General features: G+C 43.9%; 2 protein-coding genes across 2 annotated transcripts; one reads left to right on the forward strand and one right to left on the reverse strand.

Annotated features, from left to right (window-relative positions):
- Positions 1-1,558: 1,558 nt before the first annotated feature.
- LOC124695730 lies at positions 1,559-4,179 on the reverse strand. The gene is made up of 2 exons (XM_047228547.1): positions 3,867-4,179; positions 1,559-2,473 (listed from the first exon to the last, which is right to left on the reverse strand). Exons 1-2 carry the CDS (start codon positions 4,137-4,139, stop codon positions 1,658-1,660), a joined length of 1,089 nt encoding a protein of 362 aa, XP_047084503.1. The 5' UTR covers positions 4,140-4,179; the 3' UTR covers positions 1,559-1,657.
- A 12,765-nt stretch (positions 4,180-16,944) lies between these two features.
- Positions 16,945-21,743, forward strand: LOC124694706 (cell number regulator 13). The gene is made up of 7 exons (XM_047227661.1): positions 16,945-17,343; positions 18,397-18,836; positions 19,121-19,227; positions 20,132-20,203; positions 20,538-20,644; positions 21,034-21,127; positions 21,396-21,743. The coding sequence occupies exons 1-7, from the start codon at positions 16,945-16,947 to the stop codon at positions 21,443-21,445; spliced, it is 1,269 nt and encodes a 422-aa protein (XP_047083617.1). The 3' UTR covers positions 21,446-21,743.
- The last annotated feature ends 826 nt before the right edge of the window (positions 21,744-22,569 follow it).

Genomic DNA, 22,569 nt, shown 5'->3' on the forward strand with positions numbered 1-22,569 from the left:
TAACCCCAGATGTAGATAATGAAGTGTTCTATCAACCTGCGAAAAATCATCTTAATATACGTTCGACTCTTAGCTATGAAAAAAAATAACAATGTCTGACATCTAAAAGTGTGAAGTGTGCAACAATTTAAAACCCCCAAATATGTTAGATTTTTTCATTTTCGAACAAACAAAAATTTAAGGTATTTGGAGCTGCTTTTTGCACGTTGAAAGAACAGATTATTACATCTAGGAAAAACTGGATTTTCAAAACTTTTAAATACCATTTTTATTTTGAAAAAAGGATATGTGTAGCTTGGACTATAAAAATTCACAGCTGTCCCAATCATATATTTTCATATTCCTATACTTTTTATATCCTATGGATCAATGGTGTCGGATCACGGGCTCAGGGGTCCAGTGGGTGGCAACCCAAGAAGCAACCATGCAAGCAGAGTTTGGTCTGCGCCGGAAGTAGTAGTGGTCTTCTGTCTTCCACCGAAAGCTCTCCCGAAGCCGCACTCGCCTGGTTCTTTCCTCTGCGCTGCCGGGCCGGACCGGAGCCGCTTCTGCCGGTGATGCTGGCTGGAGTAGGCAAAGGAAGGGCGCCGGAAGTAGTAGTAGGTTTAGTTTTTGTCTAGATTTTCCCTATGTGGAGTCTGGGGGTAGGATGCTGGATCCCATCGGCCGGATCTGGTGCACCCTTTGCTCTGTCGTCCTCACGGCTCTGCTCTGGTGGCGGGAGTTGCAGCCTGGGAGGAAGATGGAGATAGGCATCTCCCGAAATAAGGCCGTCTTTCCTTTCTTCTGGAGGCTGCTCGTCCTGGTGCTTGGCTGCGGCATCAGGCGGTCGCCGGAGAAGCTCTTCGTCAACCTTTCGAGGCGGAAGCTAGGCGTGGTCGGCAGATCTGGTGAGGTCTTCTTCAATAAGCAGCTTGGTGGTCTTCTCTGTTGTTGGAGTCTGCTGTCGCCGTTCTCTCTTCTGGCCGGCCGTGGAGGCGAGGAGAAGGGTGTGATTGCTGGAGCTCACTGCAATGACGGAGGTGGCTGGGGAGTTCGTGGTACTGCGACGACCTGGAGGATATCCTCGGTAGCCCAAGATTGGCGGCCGACCCTTCATGCTGGCGGGCAGCATCTCCAGGGCCTGATGTCGGAGACGCGTCAGGTTTTCTTCTACCTCCCTTGGAGGCCCTGTGTTGGTCTTGCGGCGGAGCTCACCCTCTTCACTGCACCAAGTGGTCTAGTCCCCGGTGATGTTGTAGATGGCCGCTGTTTCAGACCTGAGTTCGCCGGCGGTGTTGAAGGACCCGATTGCATTTTCACTTCGTTATTCAGGGTCTGTGTGGTAAAAGCCAAGGACATAGATAAATTTCTTCCTGTAAACAACGTCCTTGATGTAATTTGTATCACAACGCTGTTAGTTTAATGCAGTATCCAAGGGCCTATCCTTGTTCAAAAAAAAGAAAAAAAAAAGCAGAGTTTGGATCAAAATCCTACAGTGCCCTTCAAAAAATAACAAGCCATCCATTTAGACAGGCAGATAACCCAAAGTTTTGCAGTGTGAACAATAATAACTATGTAATCAAATAATCAATCACTAATATGAACTCAACTGCCGATAAGGATAACAAATCAAAATCAAAACAATTTAGCCAAGTTACAAGAACGGACGCATCAATCAATATAGAGTGAACCCAAAGAACTGCCCAACTAGAAGAGCTAACCCCATGCATACAGCTAGAAGGGAAGCAGCCCAGGTAAGCTTCTCAGTTATCTTAGGAACCCTATCCTTTAGAGCCTCGCTACAAGAACCTACAAAAGCCGTGTAACTACCCATCGAAAATACAGTCCCTACCAAAAACATGCCAAGATACGCTGCACCAGCAAAGCGCGAAGGGAGAGCCAGTGCGGGCAGGACCATCAGCAGAGCATCTGGCTGGAGACCGTGGACAACTCCGGTGGCAAATGTTGTGAAACCAACTTTCTTCTTCCTGGGTGCAGCAGGTGCCTGCTGCAAAGGCTCACCGCCACTCAAGTTGCTGTCCACACCCTCCAGAACTAACCCTGACTCTTGGACCTCTGAAGCTTCCCGGATGCCCGTTGCGCCTATCATAAGAAGGGTCAGGCCTACGACTCTTGTTCCCCATATACGGAGAACCTCAATGTGCAGACGATCCTTGAGTAACAAGAAGAGCAGGCCGAAGATGATTTGTCCAGCATCATGACCACAGCCCCAAAGGGCACCAACTAGTCCACTCTCCAGTGTTGATCTCCCGATAGATAGGGGTGCCAATGCAACAAGATGGTCAGGCCCGGATAAGGTATGCAAGCATCCCGCAAAGAAACCAGCCCAGCCACTGCTTAATAACTCTAGTGACAGGAACCCACCAGATTTGATTGCTGGTTGCGCCGATGCATAGGCAGCATGAGGAATGCTAGAGTGCAATGCACTTGTCGTAAGTGTCAGAAGTAAGAAAAGGGCAGCAGTAGAAGCCTGTGAAAAACAAAGTATCGGTTATAGCTGAACAGTAGTATCACAAGAATCACCAAGAAAAAATAATAACAATGGCAAAAGCTATCATGGAGTAGATGCTAAGATTCTCGTGCACAAACACAAACAAAATATACCAGATAGCAGCAGATCGTGATGGTTAGTTGATCTCAAATGAACATTCATGTATTCAGATTTAGGTTCACAACATCAATAGTTTACCAAAATTCTGTAAATCTGAAATCTGCACACGTATACATGTAATCACATCAAGATTAAGAATACAGAATTGCTTGAAACCCCGACCCTCTTCATAAAATAAGAGCTTTGTACATTCTGAACTTACTCCCTATATTCGCTAAAAATATGTAACAACATGTGTGCTTCTTCTATACCTCAAGGTTGTAAGGTCAGTCAGTACTGCGTTTTTTTTGCATGTGCATAACAAGAGCTTTCAAAGTACGAAAGCACATGTCAGTGCCAAGAAAGAGTTGAAGGAACTGTTCTACTGTAATTGACTTTGAATAGTTGAAGGTCATAGTTGCACATAGGTTGGCTGAAGTTTTAGTGAACCGGATTTGTTGACTGAGGAAGGAAAAAGGAGTCGAGTCATCTTGATAGTATGCCAAACTCTTTAGCTGATTGCCTTCCTTTTTCAATTGTGTTAGGGGGATTAGGCTTTTGTAGTGTGCCTTGGATTCTGTGGAAACTTGTAAATTATGTGCAAGCTACTTTATTTGATCAATAGTATCTTTTAGAAGAACTCGTGTATATACTATTATACTAAAAAAAGATACACACTGGTTTACATGGTTCATGTATTTAGAAAATAAATAGCAGAGAGAACATTGGGGGTGATGAATTTTGAATATGAATAATCTAAACATGCAATGGGAGTAACCGTTCTAAGGAGACGTGTCAGACTTCACGCTTCACCAAAGTGCTGCAACACTAGCTTCATCATGCCATATACATGTTTCAGAAATAGTAATATTTGTTATTTCCTTTCCGTCTGGTACAGCAAATTTAACATGGTTCACAATTGGATAGCATGAGGCATGGATCGAGAATAGAGTCCGCGAGCCATTCCCGCCGATTTAACATCCATTGTAATTGACGTTTTCTTCCTATAAGCTATTTGGTCGAAAAGAGAAACTTTGCAAAGCATGATGATATGTTAAATCTGCACAATGAACCACTCCAAGCCGCCGCCGTCAGGATCTGGGGAGTAGATTATTCGGTGCTATTTCAGGTAGAATTGTCGCGTAAAGGCTAAGAAACTAAGCTAAATTACCCACGGAACCGGGGACCCATCGTAGCACTATCGTATCTCTGAGATACGGAACATTGCTGTCAGGATAAGAACAAGAAGGAGAATTTTGAATTTTCGTCTGACCTTGGGGAGCAGGGTCCCGAGCAGCTTCCAGGGAGGGCCAACCCCCGCCGTGGCCACCTCGTCGACGGGCGGCGCGGCCGAGAGACCGTCATGCCGCAGCGGCGAGGCCGCGGCGAGGAGACGTGCCGACTGCGCGCGCACCGCGGTCCACGGCGCGGCGCTGGAGGTTCCGGCAGCCGCGGCGGAGGCGGTGCGGCGGGCGGGGAGGAGGGGGGATCTGCCGGGCGCGTGGATCCGGGGGGCGACCGCCGTCCTGGAGATGAGCCGCTCCATGGCCGTGGTGGGGGAGTAGGGAGATGGTGCCAACTTTCGGGACGGGACGGGGAGGCTGGGGTCTGCCTGCGGAGTTCCTTCTGGGTTGTTGGTGCACGGCACGGCGGCTGCTTTGAGTGCGGGTGGGGTAGTTGGCTCGCCGGGTCGCCGGGGGAGGTGGTGGCGGTACGACGCGCACGTTCCCTGTTGCTAGTCGCTCGTGACAAGCTGTCACGGTTATCCTAGGGTTCAGCTCCACGAGATGTCAACATGTGGGTCAAATCTTTTGGTCAGCAGTGCTTGGCATGCACGAAAGGTTCAGACGTAGACACGTCCCTCTATATCACATTAATACAACAATATTTGCTAATCTATATGCAATGATCTTATCTACTACTGGTCTACTATTTGTCAGTATAAATTACTGATGACATTTATATAAAAGTGAAAACACTTTGCTCATATCTAATGTACTTCCTCTTTTCCAAATTAGGATGCAGGTTAGTTTTACTAAAAGATAAATCTTTGTGAACCTTAACCAAATGTGTAGAAAATAATACCAACACCTACAACATTACGCAATGTTACTAAATCCATCATGGAATATACTTTCATACTATATGCACTTGATATTATGACAATAAATACATTTTTATACGCAGTTAGTCGGAATTTATAAAGTTTGACCTCAAGCAAAACTGAATGGCAAACTAAATCGAGAAGGAGGGAGCATGTTGCAAACTAATTAACCGTGAGTAATGATCACATATGTATATGTACTATACTAAAGGGTAACAAACATCTTTTTTCTCGAAAGTTTGAATTTCTTTTGGGATAACGACAGGTTGACACGTGTTTCCTTGGGTGATCAATTCCTGTTGTTTTACCCATGTGTATACTTTCGGTGGCGTGTAGCAATTAGGTGGGGTTGATTCTTATTGTGTTGTTCTGGTCTGGGCGTATTTTTGTTGTTCTGGTTAGCTGTCCTCCTGCTGATGTCCCATGTGATGGACTCCGCCTGCATGTTCGTTTGTGGGCGCGACAAGATTAATTGCCTGGGTAGCTCATGGACGCACCGCTTTGACCAGGTGCAGTGAGAAGACCTGCCCCCGCCCATAGATTTATCTTCTGCCGCAGATTTATCCTCTCCGTCCTAGGCAGTCGGCGGCGCGGAGGAGGTTCTTGGAGGCTAGGCAGAGCTCCTTTGTGGCCGGTGGAGGTGCCATGGTTTGCTCTCTTCAGCTCCTGATGATGCGCGTAGATGTACACGTCCGTTGGGAACCCCAAGAGGAAGGTGTGATGCGCACAGCAGCAAGTTTTCCCTCAGAAAGAAACCAAGGTTATCGAACCAGTAGGAGCCAAGAAGCACGTGAAGGTTGTTGGTGGAGGAATGTAGTGCGGCGCAACACCGGTGAAACCGGCGCCAACGTGGAACCCGCACAACACAATCAAAGTACTTTGCCCCAACGTAACGAGTGAGGTTGTCAATCTCAACCGGCTTGCCGAAAACAAAGGATTGAACGTATCGAGTGGAAGATGGTGTTTGTTTGCAAATAACGAGTAAAAACAATGATTGCGGTAGAATGTATTCAGATGTAAAAGAATGGACCGGGGTCCACAGTTCACTAGAGGTGTCTCTCCAATAAGATAACTAACATGTCTGGGTGAACAAATTACAGGCGGGCAATTGACAAATAAAGATTCAATACATATCAATGATGATTACTATGTGATTTAATCGGTGGCATTACGACAAAGTACATAGACCGCTATCCAACGATGCATCTATGCCTAAATAATCCACCTTCGAGTTATCATCCGAACCCCTTCCAGTATTAAGTTGTAAACAACAGATAATTGCATTAAGTATGGCGCGTAATGTAATCAACACAAATATCCTTAGACAAAGCATCGATGTTTTATCCCTAGTAGCAACGAGCACATCCACAACCTTAGAACCTCATCGTCACGATCCCGCATTCAATGGAGGCATGAACCCACTATCGAGCATAATTACTCCCTCTTGGAGTTACAAGTATCAACTTGGCCAGAGCCTCTACTAGCAACGGAGAGCATGCAAGAACATAAACAACACATATATGATAGATTGATAATCAACTTAACATAGTATTCTATATTCATCGGATCCCGCCAAACACAACATGTAGCATTACAAATAGATGATCTTGATCATGTTAGGCAGCTCACAAGATCTAAACAATGATAGCACAAGCGGAGAAGACAACCATATAGCTACTGCTATGGACCCATAGTCCAAGGATGAACTACTCACGCATCAATCCGGAGGCGGGCATGATGATGTAGAGCCCCTCCGGTGATGATCCCCCTCTCCGGCAGGGTGCCGGAGGCGATTTCCTGAATCCCCCGAGATGGGATTGGCGGCGGCGGCCTCTCAGTAATGTTTTCCGTATCGTGGCTCTCGGTACAGGGGGTTTCGCGACGAAGGCTATTTGTAGGCGGAAGGGTAGGTCAGGGGGCGTCACGAGGGGCCCACACAACAGGGCCGCGCGGCCAGGGCCTGGGCCGCGCCGCCCTGGTGTGTGGCCACCTCGTGGCCCCACTTCCTTTCCCCCTCGGTCTTCTGGAAGCTTCGTGTAAAAATAGGACCCTGGGCGTTTATTTCGTCCAATTCCGAGAATATTTCCTTACTAGGATTTCTGAAACCAAAAACGAGCAGAACAACGAATCGGCACTTCGGCATCTTGTTAATAGGTTAGTGCCGGAAAATGTATAATAATGTCTGTAAAGTATGTATAAAACATTCAAGTATTGTCATAAAAGTAGCATGGAACATAAGAAATTATAGATACGTTTGAGACGTATCAAGCATCCCCAAGCTTAGTTCCTACTCGCCCTCGAGTAGGTAAACGATAACACAAATAATTTCTGAAGTGACATGCTACCAACATAATCTTGATCAACATTATTGTAAAGCATATGAGATGAAGGGAGTGATCTGAAGCAAAAGATTGCTAACAAAGATAATGACTAAACAAATTAATCATATAGCAAAACTTTTCATGAATAATACTTTCAAGACAAGTATCAACAAGACTTGCATAAGAGTTAACTCATAAGCAATAAATTCTAAGTAGAATGAATTGAAGCAACACAAAGGATGATTAAGTTTCAGCAATTGCTTTCAACTTGTAACATATATATCTCATGGATATTTGTCAACATAGAGTAATATAATAGGTGCAATAAAGTAAACATGTAAGAATCAATGCACACAGTTAACACAAGTGTTTGCTTCTAAGATAGAAAGAAGTGGGTAAACTGACTCAACATAAAGTAAAAGAATGGCCCTTCGCAGAGGGAAGCATGGATTACTATTTTTGTGTTAGAGCTTTTGTTTTGAAAACATAGAAACAATTTTGTCAACGGTAGTAATAATTCATATGTGATATGCATAATATTTCCTACAAGTTGCAAGTCTCATGCATAGAGTACTAATAGTGCTCGCACCTTGTCCTACTTAGCTCGGAAGACACGGATTATCATCGCATAACATATGTTTCAACCAAGTGTCACAAAGGGGTACCTCGATGCCGCCTGTACAAGTGTCTAAGGAGAAAGCACGCATTGGATTTCTCGCTTTTGATTATTCTCAACTTAGACATCCATACCGGGACAACATAGACAACAGATAATGGACTCCTCTTTTAATGCTTAAGCATTCAACAACAGTTAATATTCTCATAAGAGATTGAGGTTGTATGTCCAAACTGAAACTTCCACCATGATACATGGCTTTAGTTGGCGGCCCAATGTTCTTCTCTAACATATGCATACTCAAACCATTTGATCATGAAATCGCACTTACTTCAGACAAGACGAACATGCATAGCATCTCACATGATATCCAACAAAGGTAAAGTTGATGGCGTCCCCAGAAACATGGTTACCGCTTAACAAGCAACTTATAAGAATTAAGACACATAACTACATATTCATCACCATAATAGTTTTTAAGCTATTTGTCCCATGAGCTATATATTGCAAAGGTAAAGGAATGAAATTTTAAAGGTAGCACTCAAGTAATTTACTTTGGAATGGCATAAAAATACCACATAGTAGGTAGATATGGTGGACACAAATGGCATGGGTTTTGGCTCAAGATGTTTGGATGCACGAGAAGCATTTCCTCTCAGTACAAGGTTTGGGCTAGCAAGGTTGTTTGAATCAAACACAAGTATGAACAGGTACAGCAAAACTTACACAAGAACATATTGCAAGCATTATAAGACCCTACACTGTCTTCCTTGTTGTTCAAACACTTTACCCGAAAATATCTAGACTTAGAGAGACCAATCATGCAAATCAAATTAAACAAGCTCTACGGTAGTTCTTCATTAATAGATTAAACTACATGATGCAAGAGCTTAAACATGATCTATGAGAGCTCAAACAATTGCCAAGTTACCAAACCATATGCAGCATTTTCCGATTCCAACCAAATAGCAATTTAACGAAGCAATTTCAGCCTTCGCCATGAACATTAAAGCACAATTAAGAACACAAGTGTTCCATATGAAAAGGCGGAGCGTAATATCTCCAATATAAGAATGATGGGATCCAACTTTATTCAAACCAAAACAAAAATAAAAGCAAACCGACGCTCCAAGTAAAGAACATAAGATGTGATGGAATAAAAATATAGTTTCACTAGAAGTGACTCTGATAATGTTGTCGATGAAGAAGGGGATGCCTTGGGCATCCCCAGGATTAGATGCTTGAGTCTTCTTAAAATATGCAGGGATGAACCACCGGGGCATCCCCAAGCTTAGACCTTTCACTCTTCTTGATCATAGTATATCATCCTCTTTCTCTTGACCCTTGAAAACTTCCTCCACACAAACTTCAAGCAAACTCATTAGAGGGTTAGTGCATAATCAAAATTCAAATATTCAGAGGTGACACAATCATTCTTAACACTTCTGGACATTGCACAAAGCTTCTGAAAGTTAATGGAACAAAGAAACTCATTCAACATAGCAAAAGCGGCAATGCGAAATAAAAGGCAGAATCTGTCAAAAACAGGACAGTCCGTAAAGATGAATCTGGCAGGGGCACTTAACTTGCTCAAATGGAAAAACTTAAAACTAATGAAAGTTGCGTACATATATGAGGATCACGCTCGTAAATTTACAGATTTTTTTCGAATTTTTTACCGGGAGCTCTGCGAGAATTCGTGACAGACAGCAATGTTGTTTCTGCGCAGCAATCCCAAATATAGCATCAACTTTAGCATAGAAACTTTACTTGGCACAAAAACATGATAAGGCGAGGTTGCTACATTAGTAAATAACTTCCAAGACTCAACAATATAGTAACAAAATAAAACATGGGTTATCTCCCAAGAAGTGCTTTTCTTTAACGTCTTTCAGCTAGGCGCAGAAAGTGCAAATCAAGTAACATCAAGAGAAGAAGCATCAACACCATAACTTGTTCTAATAATAGAATCAAAAGGCAACTTCATTCTCTTTCTAGGGAAGTGTTCCATACCTTTCTTGAGAGAAAATTGATATTTAATATTACCTTTCTTCATATCAATAACAACACCAACGGTTCGAAGAAAAGGTCTTCCCAACACAATAGGACAAGGTTATTGTTAACCGTAATGCGAACATTATCAATCCTCCCCAAAGGTTTCTTTTTAACATTATATCAGCAAGATTAACATCCAAATAACAATTCTTCAATGGTGGCAAGTCAAGCATATCATAAATCTTTTTAGGCATAACAGAAATACTTGCACCAAGATCACATAAAGCATTACACTCAAAATCATTGAATTTCATCTTAATGATGGGCTCCCAACCATCTTCTAACTTTCTAGGAATAGAAGCTTCAAGTTTTAATTTCTCTTCCCTAGCTTTAATGAGAGCATTTGTAATATGTTTTGTAAAGGCTAAATTTATAGCACTAGCATTGGGACTTCTAGCAAGTTTTTGTAAGAACTTTATAACTTCAGTAATATGACAATTATCAAAATCTAAACCATTATGTTCTACAGCAATGGAATCATTGTCACCAATATTTTGAAAAATTTCAGTAGTTTTATCACAAACAGCAGTTTCAGCGGTTTCAGGCAATTTTGTGCGCTTTGCACTAGGAGTAGAAACATTGCCAACACCAATTATTTTACCATTGATAGTAGGAGGTGCAGCAACATGTGAAGAATCAACATTACTAGTGGTGGTAATAGTCCATACTTTAGCTACATTATTCTCTTTAGCAAGTTTTTCTTTTTCTTCTCTATCCCACCTAGCATGCAATTCAGCCAACATTCTAATATTATCATTAATTCGAACTTGGATGGCATTTGTTTTAGCAAACCTAGCATCTTTAACTTCCTCAGGCATAACTTTCAATTTTATAGATCAACATCAAGAGCAAGACTATCAACCTTAGAAGCAAGAACATCAATTTTACCAAGCTTTTCTTCAATAGTTTTGTTGAAAGCAGTTTGTGTACTAATAAATTCTTTAAGCATCACTTCAAGACCAGAGGGTACACTCTTATTATTGTTGTAAGAATTACCATAAGAATTACCATAACCATTACCATTATTAGAAGGATATGGCCTAAAGTTGTTGTTACCATAATTATTCCTATAAGCATTGTTGTTGAAATTATTACTCTTAAAGAAATTCACATCAACATTTTCTTCTTGAGCAACCAATGAAGCTAAAGGAACATTATTAGGATCAATATGAGATCTACCATTTGCAAGCATAGACATAATAGCATCAATCTTATCACCCAAAGAAGAGGTTTCTTCAACAGAATTTACCTTCTTACCTTGAGGAGTTCTTTCCGTGTGCCATTCAGAGTAATTGATCATCATATCATCAAGAAGTTTAGTTGCGGCGCCCAGGGTGATGGACATAAAAGTACCTCCAAGCAGCTGAATCCAATAGGTTCCTCGAGGAAAAATTCAATCCTGCATAAAAGGTTTGGATGATCATCCAAGTAGTCGATCCATGGGTTGGGCAATTCTTTACCAAAGATTTCATTCTCTCCCATGCTTGAGCAACATGTTCATTATCAAATTGTTTAAAATTCATTATGCTACTTCTCAAAGATATAATCTTAGCGGGAGGATAATATTTACTAATAAAAGCATCTTTACATTTAGTCCATGAATCAATACTATTTTTAGGCAAAGAAAGCAACCAATCTTTAGCTCTTCTTCTTAATGAGAAAGGAAACAATTTCAGTTTTATAATATCACCATCTATATCCTTATACTTTTGCATTTCACAAAGTTCAACAAAATTATTAAGATGGGCAGCAGCATCATCAGTACTAACACCAGAAAAATTGCTCTCTCATAACAAGATTCAGTAAAGCAGGTTTAATTTCATAGAATTCTGCTGTAGTAGCAGGTGGAGCAATAGGAGTACATATAAAATCATTATTATTTGTGCTAGTGAAATCATACAACTTAGTATTTTCATGAGCTCCCATTATAACAGTAATAAAGTAAACTAGGCAAATAAAGTAAAGACAAGTAACTAATTTTTTTGTATTTTGATATAGAACTAGTAAATAAGACAGAAAGTAAAGTAACTAATTTTTTCGTGTTTTTAATATGAAGCAAACAAGACAGTAAATAAAGTAAAGTAAAGCAAGACAAAAACAAAGTAAAGAGATTGGAAGTGGAGACTCCCCTTGCAGCGTGTCTTGATCTCCCCGGCAACGGCGCCAGAAAATAGATGTTATCGTGGGAGGCAATTCTCTGTGGTGTAACTTTTCTTCAGTTCCCCGGCAACGGCGCCAGAAAATAGCTTGATGATGCGCGTAGATGTACACGTCCGTTGGGAACCCCAAGAGGAAGGTGTGATGCGCACAGCAGCAAGTTTTCCCTCAGAAAGAAACCAAGGTTATCGAACCAGTAGGAGCCAAGAAGCACGTGAAGGTTGTTGGTGGAGGAATGTAGTGCGGCGCAACACCAGTGAAACCGGCGCCAACGTGGAACCTGCTAAACACAATCAAAGTACTTTGCCCCAACGTAACGAGTGAGGTTGTCAATCTCACCGACTTGCTGAAAACAAAGGATTAAACGTATCGAGTGGAAGATGGTGTTTGTTTGCAAAGAACAGTAAAAACAATGATTGCGATGAGAATGTATTCAGATGTAAAAGAATGGACCGGGGTCCACAGTTCACTAGAGGTGTCTCTCCAATAAGATAACTAACATGCTGGGTGAACAAATTACGGGCGGGCAATTGACAAATAAAGATTCAATACATATCAATGATGATTACTATGTGATTTAATCGGGGCATTACGACAAAGTACATAGACCGCTATCCAAGCATGCATCTATGCCTAAATAATCCACCTTCGGGTTATCATCCGAACCCCTTCCAGGTATTAAGTTGTAAACAACGAGATAATTGCATTAAGTATGGCGCGTAATGTAATCAACACAAATATCCTTAGACAAAGCATCGATGTTTTATCCCTAGTAGCAACAGCACATCCACAACCTTAGAACCTACTATCACGATCCCAGATTCAATGGAGGCATGAACCCACTATCGAGCATAATTACTCCCTCTTGGAGTTACAAGTATCAACTTGGCCAGAGCCTCTACTAGCAACGGAAAGCATGCAAGAACATAAACAACAGATATATGATAGATTGATAATCAACTTAACATAGTATTCTATATTCATCGGATCCCGCCAAACACAACATGTAGCATTACAAATAGATGATCTTGATCATGTTAGGCAGCTCACAAGATCTAAACAATGATATCACAAGCGGAGAAGACAACCATCTAGCTATCGCTATGGACCCATAGTCCAAGGATGAACTACTCACGCATCAATCCGGAGGCGGGCATGATGATGTAGAGCCCCTCCGGTGATGATCCCCCTCTCCCGGCAGGTGCCGGAGGCAATCTCCTGAATCCCCGAGATGGGATTGGCGGCGGCGGCCTCTCGGTAATGTTTTCCGTATCGTGGCTCTCGGTACAGGGGGTTTCGCGACGAAGGCTATATGTAGGTGGAAGGGTAGGTCACGGGGCGTCACGAAGGGCCCACACAACAGGGCCGCGCGGCCAGGGCCTGGGCCGCGCCGCCCTGGTGTCTGGCCACCTCGTGGCCCCACTTCCTTTCCCCCTCGGTCTTCTGGAAGCTTCGTGCAAAAATAGGATCCTGGGCGTTGATTTCGTCCAATTCCGAGAATATTTCCTTACTAGGATTTCTGAAACCAAAAACAGCGAGAAAACAACAAGCGGCACTTCGGCATCTTGTTAATAGGTTAGTGCCGGAAAATGTATAATAATGCTGTAAAGTATGTATAAAACATTCAAGTATTGTCATAAAAGTAGCATGGAACATAAGAAATTATAGATACGTTTGAGACGTATCAGCTCCTCATAATCACACCAATTGGTACGTTATGTGGTTGCTCGATGGCCAGCAGCGCCACCGCCTCCTCCTGATCTCAGGTCATGGCCTAGAAGTCGCCCTGCTGCCACCAGACGACGATGGTGTCGTGGGCAACATGAACCATCAGGGACCGTGGTGGCTTGCTGCCGCGCGAGGTTGGGAAGAAGATGGGTTCGCGGCGCGGCTATTGGTACGGAGGTTCCTCTGCTTCCAACCAAGGGATGACAAGTTAAAAAAGATGACGGGGAGGTCAGCCACACAGTTTCGAGTGGACAGGCGGTGCCCTTTTCCCCTCAGGCAGCAGCGTATGCAGCGAGGACTGAGATGCCCTTTTCAATGGCGGGTTCGGCGGCGGCCAAAGATACGCGCCTGATCACTCCCTCTTTTGCCCCTACTCTCTCTTTCTCTCTCCCGCCTCACCTCATCTCTCTATCTCTTTCAGCCACTTGCGGTAACAAGCGTAGGACTCCACAGAATACCTCGTGAGGATCTCCTTGTCGGTGTGTCGACTCCACGACTAACGACACCGGCGTCATCTAGCCATTGGCGCGTCCCCAACTCTATCATCTTCGGGCGGAAGAAGCACTACAAGAAAAGTTCTTATCAACAACATCAAATTTTTGTCAGCTAATGGACCTTTTCCTCGTCTATGAGCCTAACCCAACGATATGGGTTCTGTGGTGCATATTGTGTCACCTAAGGGATTACCACCGATTTTTCGGTGCGTCGTGTTTGGGCGCCCTTTAGCCACGAAAAATCGGACCGTTGCAAAAGAGTTTTCGGGAGGCAGTTGACTGCTGACGTCATGCAAACTGACACGTGGCAGACACCGTTAACTATCCAGTAACGCCGTTAACCGGCTGAAATCCCATGGTAGATGGTAGGCCCACACAAGACCTGCCACACCTTAAATAGGTTGTCCCAATAAGAAAATGTTCAGCCGGCACACTTAGTTTGCGGTCCGGGCCAGTTGACTTTGTTTGACCTGTGAACTATATAAATGGGTTGGCCGTTAGTTATGCCGTACGGGCCCAATGTCTTGGTTTGATCGGTCAAAGACTAAATGGCCAACAAATTCAGTTGGTGGGCCAGCCTAGCATAGTAGGTTTGACCGGTCAAACATCTATAAGGGCCGGCCCACTATGTCCGTGGGTTAGGGCTAATGTATTGGTTTGACCGGTTAACAAGATAACTAGGCCGGCCCACTTAGATGGCGGGCCTGGCCAGATTTATTTGTTTGACTAGTCTATTTGCAACATTTATAGGGCCAGTTAGTAAATGGGTCAGCCCAGTTGTTTGACTACTTAGTAACTAGCTTTAACCTGCCAAGGTTGGATGTGACCCGTACGTTGGAGATGGCTGACCGAAGTTACAAGTACTCCAACCACATATCCAAACAATCGTAGAACTTCAATCCGGGACTAACCCACAGAAAACGACCGGAACTGTAGAGCACCAGATAGGGTGTAACATCCCTGTTTTAGCAAGCCCTAATTAGGATTTGTTTTGTGCATCATGAACATCATATACATGCATTAAGAAAAAAATTGCATTTTAAAACTTAAGTGGAAACCCTAATGTATGCAAACTCCCCTCTGTTTAAAACCCTCTCAAAATGTTTCAAACCAAATAGTTGGACTCCCAAATATTATTAGGAAGGCCACTAAATATTCTACATAAACTCTGAAGCAATTTTCAAATCTCTAAAAGGTTGCAAAATATGAAAATAGAATTGATTCTATCCCTATTTTGTTTTTCCTGAAAAACCCCCAAAATCTAGGGGCGATTTGCAAAATCTCCTTTTTGTCAAATTTTCGCAGGAAATAAAATTGGGGAAAATACCACGAGAAGGGAACCACGGGGCCTGAACTAGGCCAGGTTGCGCGGCCCAACTTCCCGACCGCGCCACTAGTGCCCGTTCGGCCCTCGATCGTCGTCTCGCCTCTCTCCTTCACGAGGTGCCTTATATACCCTAAAAACCTACCCCCTGAAAGGACATGATGTTTCGCGAAACAGAGCGCCGCTGAGACCACTATCTTCATTTTGGGGGCCAGATTGATCCTGCTATCCACCCTGTGGGGAGGGATTTCGAGGGCTTCTTCATCATCACCATCAGCGACATCATCACCCACCATCATGGACTCACTCTGCATCACCATGAGTGAGTAGTTCTCTGTAGGTTTAGAGGTGGATGAGTTTTGGATGAGATTGATCATGTAATCCTCCTTATGTGACGAGATTTTAGGTATTCGTCTTGAAGATAATCTTGTATAAGTGTTGTTATAACTTTGTTATGTCTAATGCTTGTTACTACTATGCTTGAAACGGAGGGTATGGCAGGCAGGCATGGGTCCACCGCAAGCAGCGACCTCGTCCACCACGTCCGGTGCATGCAACTATGCAATGCAAGTGCGCGCTGGTTCTGGCGCACGTACGCACGCGTCCACCGCATCCGCACCCAAGGACAAAAAACTGCCAGTGCGACTCGTGTTGAGCAGGCGATCCAAAAGTGCATCTGCATCCCCACCAAACCATTACGGAGTAGTACCAACCACCACCTCACGGGGGCTTTGGCAGCTCCTGCCATGGCAGCCTCTCGCTAAACTCGGACGCTGGCTCTTCAATTCCAACCCACACCGCGCAAACAACCAAACGGAACCAGATGCGAACTGGCGCGGGAGTAAAGTGGCCGCCAGTGAAAACGCGAGCTCCGACGGGAACCCCGACACGCGGGTGCAAGTCCGGAGAGCGGCTGCTTGGTTGCCCAGACTGGAGTGGACAGTGGAGTGAGTCCAGCACCGAAGCAACGCCACGCCTCCCTCTCCCCCTCTCGCCTGTCGCCTCATCCACTCCATCCGCGCCCTCCCCCTTCTTCCACTTGCAGGCCCCCCTTCTTCCACTAGCAGGCATTGCCTCCGCTCTCACTCCAGTTCCCCCCACTCTCTCCCGGTCGCGCGGCGCGCCTCGGCTTCTCGCCTTTTCGCCCACTACTACTCTAGCGCGCGTCGCTTTGCTGGGGCGGAGGACCTAGCCCGGCCCGGAGCAGAGGAAGAAGGTGAACCAGGAAGCGAACTAACTGCTTTCCAAGATTCTCCTAGCAGCATTTTTGCCGTTTCAGCCGGAGGCACAGCCCCGAGTCTCACCTTGATTTCTTACTCGCAGGAAAGAAAGAAAAGAAAAGGGGAATGCTGCTGCTCCCGTGATCTCGCAGATCTGCGCCGGTGCGCAGCGTTTTCTTTGAATCTCGAGCCGGTGGCTAGGTTCTTGGCGCCGCAGATGGGCGGTACATCAGCTGGCCCTCTCTGACCTTCTACCCAAGAAAATCGACCGATTTTGTTCGCGGCTGTAGCGGGAGAATCCGGAGGACGGGCAGACAGACAAGCAGACATCAATGGCGTCCCTGGGGGACGTGGCCAACGTGGCCCAGCTCACGGGCCTGGACGCCGTCCGCCTCATCGCGCTCATCGTCAAGGCGGCCTCCACGGCGCGGATGCACAAGCACAACTGCCGCCGCTTCGCGCAGCACCTCAAGCTCATCGGCGGCCTGCTGGAGCAGCTCCGCGTCTCCGAGCTCAAGCGCTACCCGGAGACGCGCGAGCCGCTGGAGCAGCTCGAGGACGCGCTGCGGCGCGGCTACCTGCTCGTCAGCTCCTGCCAGGACAGGTCCTTCCTCTACCTCCTCGCCATGGGCTGGAACATCGTCTACCGCTTCCGCACCGCGCAGAGCGAGATCGACAACTACCTACGGCTCGTGCCGCTCATCACGCTCGTCGACAACGCGCGCGTCAGGGTCAGTATATCTCAGCACCGAATTGGAATTCTCTCTCGGCATCTGTCTCCAATCTCCACATTGACTGATTTGCTTAGTTCAGTTCTTGATTCCATTCTTTCTGCTGCACGATGTTCAGAGATAGACACCTAGGTAGGTTGGTTGGGTAGCCTTTTTTACTTTTCAGAGATGTTGATTTGTTATATCCATTCCACCATTCTGTTGGGATATACTACAGCTAGAGAAAAGGTGATCTGCATTTTGCTTCTAAAGTATAGCCAGAATCTCTGCTTTTGGGATTTGGTGGGAGATGATTGAACTGAACTGGTGGTTTTCCTGTGTGCTCTCATATCATGGGTCTTGTTTTCTGTCGGTTATTTAGGAAGTTGGTGCTATGAACCAAAAGATTCGCTTAGTTCTGAATTTTCCAATATCTGCTTTTGAGATTTGGTAAAACATGATTCAACTGAATTGCTGGTTTTCTTGTGTGCTCTGATGCTCTTCAACACGATTTGCTTAGTCCTGCTTTTGATTCCATTCTTTCTGCTGCACAATGTTTAGCGGTTGGTTGGGTAGGCTTTTTAGAGGTGTTGATTTGTTATATCGATTCCACCATTCTGCTGGGATATGCTGGTCTAGAGAAAAGGCGATGTGCATTTCTCTTGGCTTCTAAAGTGAATCTCTGCTTTTGGTATTTGGTGGAACCTGATTGAACTGAATTGCTGGTTTTCCTGTGTGCTCTCATGGGCGTCTTGTTTTCTGTCGGTCGTTTAGGCAAGTTGGTGCTATGAACCAAAAGATTCTATTACAGAATATACAGTTCCCTCATTTGAGTAAAAACGTACAACTTTTTGGCAACCAATCATTTCCATTGTTTATCTACACCGACAACAAACTTGCTGATTCCTACTAGGAAAGCCAAACTTGTAGATTGCTGTTTGAGCTCCATCACCATGAGCCCAGTCACTAAACATGCCACTTTGGACTAGTCCACTGTTACCATCTTTTGTTGCTCCTATCCATATTCTCTTTGGCTTTGTGGCCTATTCCTGATCATCTTTTTCTTTACCTTAGGAGCGAATCGAGTACATCGAAAGGGATCAATGCGAATATTCTCTCGATGAGGAAGACAAGGAGGTCCAGGACGCTCTGCTAAACCCTGACCCTTGCACAAATCCTTCCATCGTGCTCAAGAAGACCCTCTCCTGCTCTTACCCAAACCTGCCATTCAACGAAGCTCTTCGGAAGGAAAGCGAGAAGCTCCAGGTGGAGCTACAGAGATCACAGAGCAACATGGATATGAGCCAGTGCGAGGTTATCCATCACCTGCTTGGGGTAACTAGAACTGTGGCAAGTTCTATTCCGGAGGACAGTGCAGATGAAAAGGCTACCAAGAAAACCGAAAAGGTTAGCAAGAAAACCGATTCAGACTACACAAAAGTTAAGGAAGACACTGCAAAATCATATGATGATGACTCTCCGAAGAAGCAAAAGGACGCCTACAATGCACCACGGTTAGTAAGTTTTGCTATATTTTGTTGGTGCCTGTTTATGTATGGTGTGAGTTCAGAGGACATAAAAATATTAAGCCATTTTCTTAAGCATGAATTATATGCTTTGTTTTAAAAATACAAATCTGGTATAATTGTAGACCAGTTTATGTGATCCAATACAAGAGAACTGGGTTCTTGTATGTACCTATGCTAATGTTTTGAACTTGAAATGGAAATTAGGTTTCCCTCTGCAAAATAATGTACTTCCATACTATTAGACCCTTGATAGTTTTCATTCAATGCAGGAGTTCTACACCTGTTCCATACAACCATGATCTGGTCTCGAGTACAGGATCACACAGTGATGAGTGGCATGCGGACTTACTTGGTTGCTGTTCAGAGCCATCTTTGTGTATGTCTATTTGTCTTCTCATTGTCCGATGGAAAATTGATCATTATGCTCACTTCTATTTGCGCTGATGGTTTTCATAATTTGTCTGAAGCTTTGTCGATGCTATTTCAAGCACAAATGTTCACTTTTGTCTAGCCTATCACTCTCTAACCTAGCAATAACCACACATTTTGTGTCTGATGGTATAGTTCAGAAGTTTATGTCTAGGGTGTATAAACTGAACATAATATTGAAATTCATGCAGTGTGTCTTGTGAAATCAGGGACTATATCTATTTATTGAAAAATTCATGTAGTTCAGAAGTCTATATCTAGGGAGTATAAACTGGTCATAATACTAAAATTCATGCAGTGGAATGCATCTTAAACTCAAAGAGTAACATGATTGGCTCTAGGACGTTGCTATTCTTAAATTCTTATGTATTCGGATATGCCCTAAATTTATGGAAAACAATGTAGGAGGTCAACCATAATGAATATAAGCCTTTGATTATGTTCTTTCTCTATTTACCTTCTGTTTTCTTTCAAGTTGTCCAATGGAGGTTAACCAAAGGTGATAGATGGTTTACTAACGTGAGTACACACTATGTAAGTCATTTACCAAAATAGTCAAATGAACCAATCAATCAATCAATAACTTCTTTCGTAGTTATGTGTATTAGTCTAATGAGCAACTTGAGTTATTTCTGTGCTGAGCATACAATTATAACTTAAGATACTAACACAGTAGACACTGATGCAAAATCTTATAATCCACACACCAGCCTTTGCTTTCACATGGGAAAATATAACAGTTCATATCCCAATTTGATCTACAGGCCTAAGATAGAGAAAATACATAACAATGATGATCACAATGATTCTTACAAATTATGCTTATCATTTGTCTGCTTGTGACAACACAGGTCTGAAGACCTTCTTTTTCCCCTGTGGAACCTTCTCAAGGATTTCTTCAATTGCCAAGAACAGGACCATGTGTAAGAATGTTCTCTAGTCAGCATGTTAACTGTGCATATTTATTTTTCTTCTCTGGTAATTCCTCCATAGCAAACTTACATCATTTTCCTCTTGTTTGATAGTTTACTGCCAATTCCTCAGATGATTAGCCATTTCCCATGTACCATTTTTACCAAATCTTCTGATGTACTGAGCATCTTATAAATCAACTATTTTTATCACAGCAAAGGTCCTAGTCGTTCACATCATGTCTACTTTTAAATAAAATGTAGTCACACATTATGTGAACTTAACTAATGCTGTAAACCTAAATAAAAGCCCGATTTATATATAGTCATTCTGTCTTGTTACCAGCTTCAGCAGAAGCCTGCAATGACATTATGGCGTACTCCCTGATATTGTCTTGTTGCTGTTACACTTGCTGTGTAAGGCGAAAGCTTCGTCAACGGCTAAATATCGCGGTAAATATTCTTGGCCTCTTATATCGCTTCCTAGTTCCTACCAATTGTTTTTTCCCTGATCTTTAGTGATTGTCCATGTTACACACACTTAATTCTTTCGAAAAAGTACACACACTTAACTGATTGCTAACTAGATAATATCTTAGGGAATAACTTAAAAATTTATCTCTTGTGTTGTTTGGTTGGTATTATTTCTGGCTTTTGGGTTTTGGCTTATAAGTCACAAAAGCACCTAAATAGGTTCTTCTGGCTTTGGCTTGGTCCAGTGCTAGTGTTGAGGTTTGACAACGTTCTCCTAACACTTCCCTGGCAGAGTGTCCATATATACTAGTGAATTCACAGCCTTGTATAGTACCTGAGGTTGTGATTTTCTTATGTTGCTGCTGCAGGGAGGGTGCTGTGACGATTTCCTTTCACATGTGATGTGCTGTTGCTGCGCGCTTGTACAAGAATGGCGGGAAATAAAGATTCGTGGTGCATATGGTGAGTTGACAAAGAAATGTGAGGGTGAAAATTATATCAGACTGGTACCATCACTTGTATCAGGCTGATACGATACTGAAGCCCCATCATTTGTATTATACTTGGATAAAACACTTCAAATTTCTTTTTCTACGCAAACACATTGTTTTGTCTATACCAGTTATCGGCTTAGAAAACAAGTGATTGTATTCTGCTGGCCTTCATACCAGCATTAGTTCCTTCCGCCGATCTTGTAAATTTTGATTCTGGTGTGGTTTATTTCCTGCAGGAGAGAAGACGAAGGTAACCCCGCCGCCATGCCAATACATGGAACACTGACCGGCGGTGTGAGAGGCCTGGACTCTTGTAAATTAAAGCTATTGACCTAAAATTGTCAGAAACCGTACTGCAATGGTAGTGATACAGTCATACAGGTGCAACGTTACTGTATGTGTTGTATTTACGCTTACCGTCCGTCGTTCCCGTTGGTATCATGGGTCTTAGAATTTAATTGATCTGTAAAAAGTAACTGAACTCATGGGTTGCAGCCTTGCAGGCTGGTTAAGCCACAGTGTTAACATCTTTGTTGTTGTCTGTATTTCAAAGAGCCCCTTTGATCTATTGTTTCGCAAGACAATTCTTTTCATGGCTCAAATTTGTCTACATGCTGTATATGTTTTGGCCGGCAACGTTGAAATCCATCGCACCTTCACAATACAACTGGTTTGCTATCTCTGAATCTAGTGAAATGAACATCTGCCTGCCATCTCCCCCGAAATTTAAATGCCCTCCAGGCCTCCACACATTTAGCTCCTTCAGAACGCAGATCATGGTGCCAAGTTATGACCAAGCCAACGACCTTTTATTCGTAATATATTAACAATACAAGGTACAAGGTACGAAGGTATAATAGTACTGAGATTTAAAAATAAAGAATGTGTGACAAAATCATGAGCTAGCAGCAGCAGCAGCCTCATCAACCGGTAAAAGAAAAAAGTGTGTATAACAGGCCATCGAGTCCAGAGCTGAAACCATCAGTTTACTGCATCATCGCCGCCGCGAGAAGGGACACCAGCGCGGAGGAGACCAAGGCCATGGCAGACACGCTGGCGGCCGCGCCGGCTTCAGGCGCCGGAGCTGGGGACGACGAAGGCGCCATGTATTCTTGCGCCGACGCGGAGGCGAAGAGGACGGAGGCCACGGCCACGGCCAGGAAAAGCACGGCGACGCGTGGAGCCATGGCGACCTTGTACTGGGTAAGCTCGCGACTAGGGAGTAGATCGGGGAATCGGCGAGGAGGTGATTGTGAAGTTTGAGGGTGGTCAGGTCTTGGGTTGGGTGGAATGCTAAGCTGGGGGATGCCGCCGGGTGTTTATATAGCAACTAGTAAGGTGCCCGTGCTACGCTACGGAAACACAAGAAATAATAAATGATAAGTATGAAAGGGAAAGAGTGGCAACAGC

Source organism: Lolium rigidum, chromosome 3, assembly GCF_022539505.1.
Source record: "Lolium rigidum isolate FL_2022 chromosome 3, APGP_CSIRO_Lrig_0.1, whole genome shotgun sequence".
Classification (NCBI taxonomy): Eukaryota; Viridiplantae; Streptophyta; class Magnoliopsida; order Poales; family Poaceae; genus Lolium; species Lolium rigidum.

Bases quoted from the DNA above. Each gene is read 5' to 3' on its own strand.
- LOC124695730 (XM_047228547.1), bottom strand. From the start codon at position 4,139: ATGGAGCGGCTCATCTCCAGGACGGCGGTCGCCCCCCGGATCCACGCG. The intron at 2,474-3,866 runs GTCAGACGAAAA...TGTTTTTCACAG, and splicing joins TCGGGACCCTGCTCCCCAAG to GCTTCTACTGCTGCCCTTTT.
- LOC124694706 (XM_047227661.1), top strand. From the start codon at position 16,945: ATGGCGTCCCTGGGGGACGTGGCCAACGTGGCCCAGCTCACGGGCCTG. The intron at 18,837-19,120 runs GTTAGTAAGTTT...CATTCAATGCAG, and splicing joins GACGCCTACAATGCACCACG to GAGTTCTACACCTGTTCCAT. The intron at 20,645-21,033 runs GTAAATATTCTT...TTGCTGCTGCAG, and splicing joins GTCAACGGCTAAATATCGCG to GGAGGGTGCTGTGACGATTT.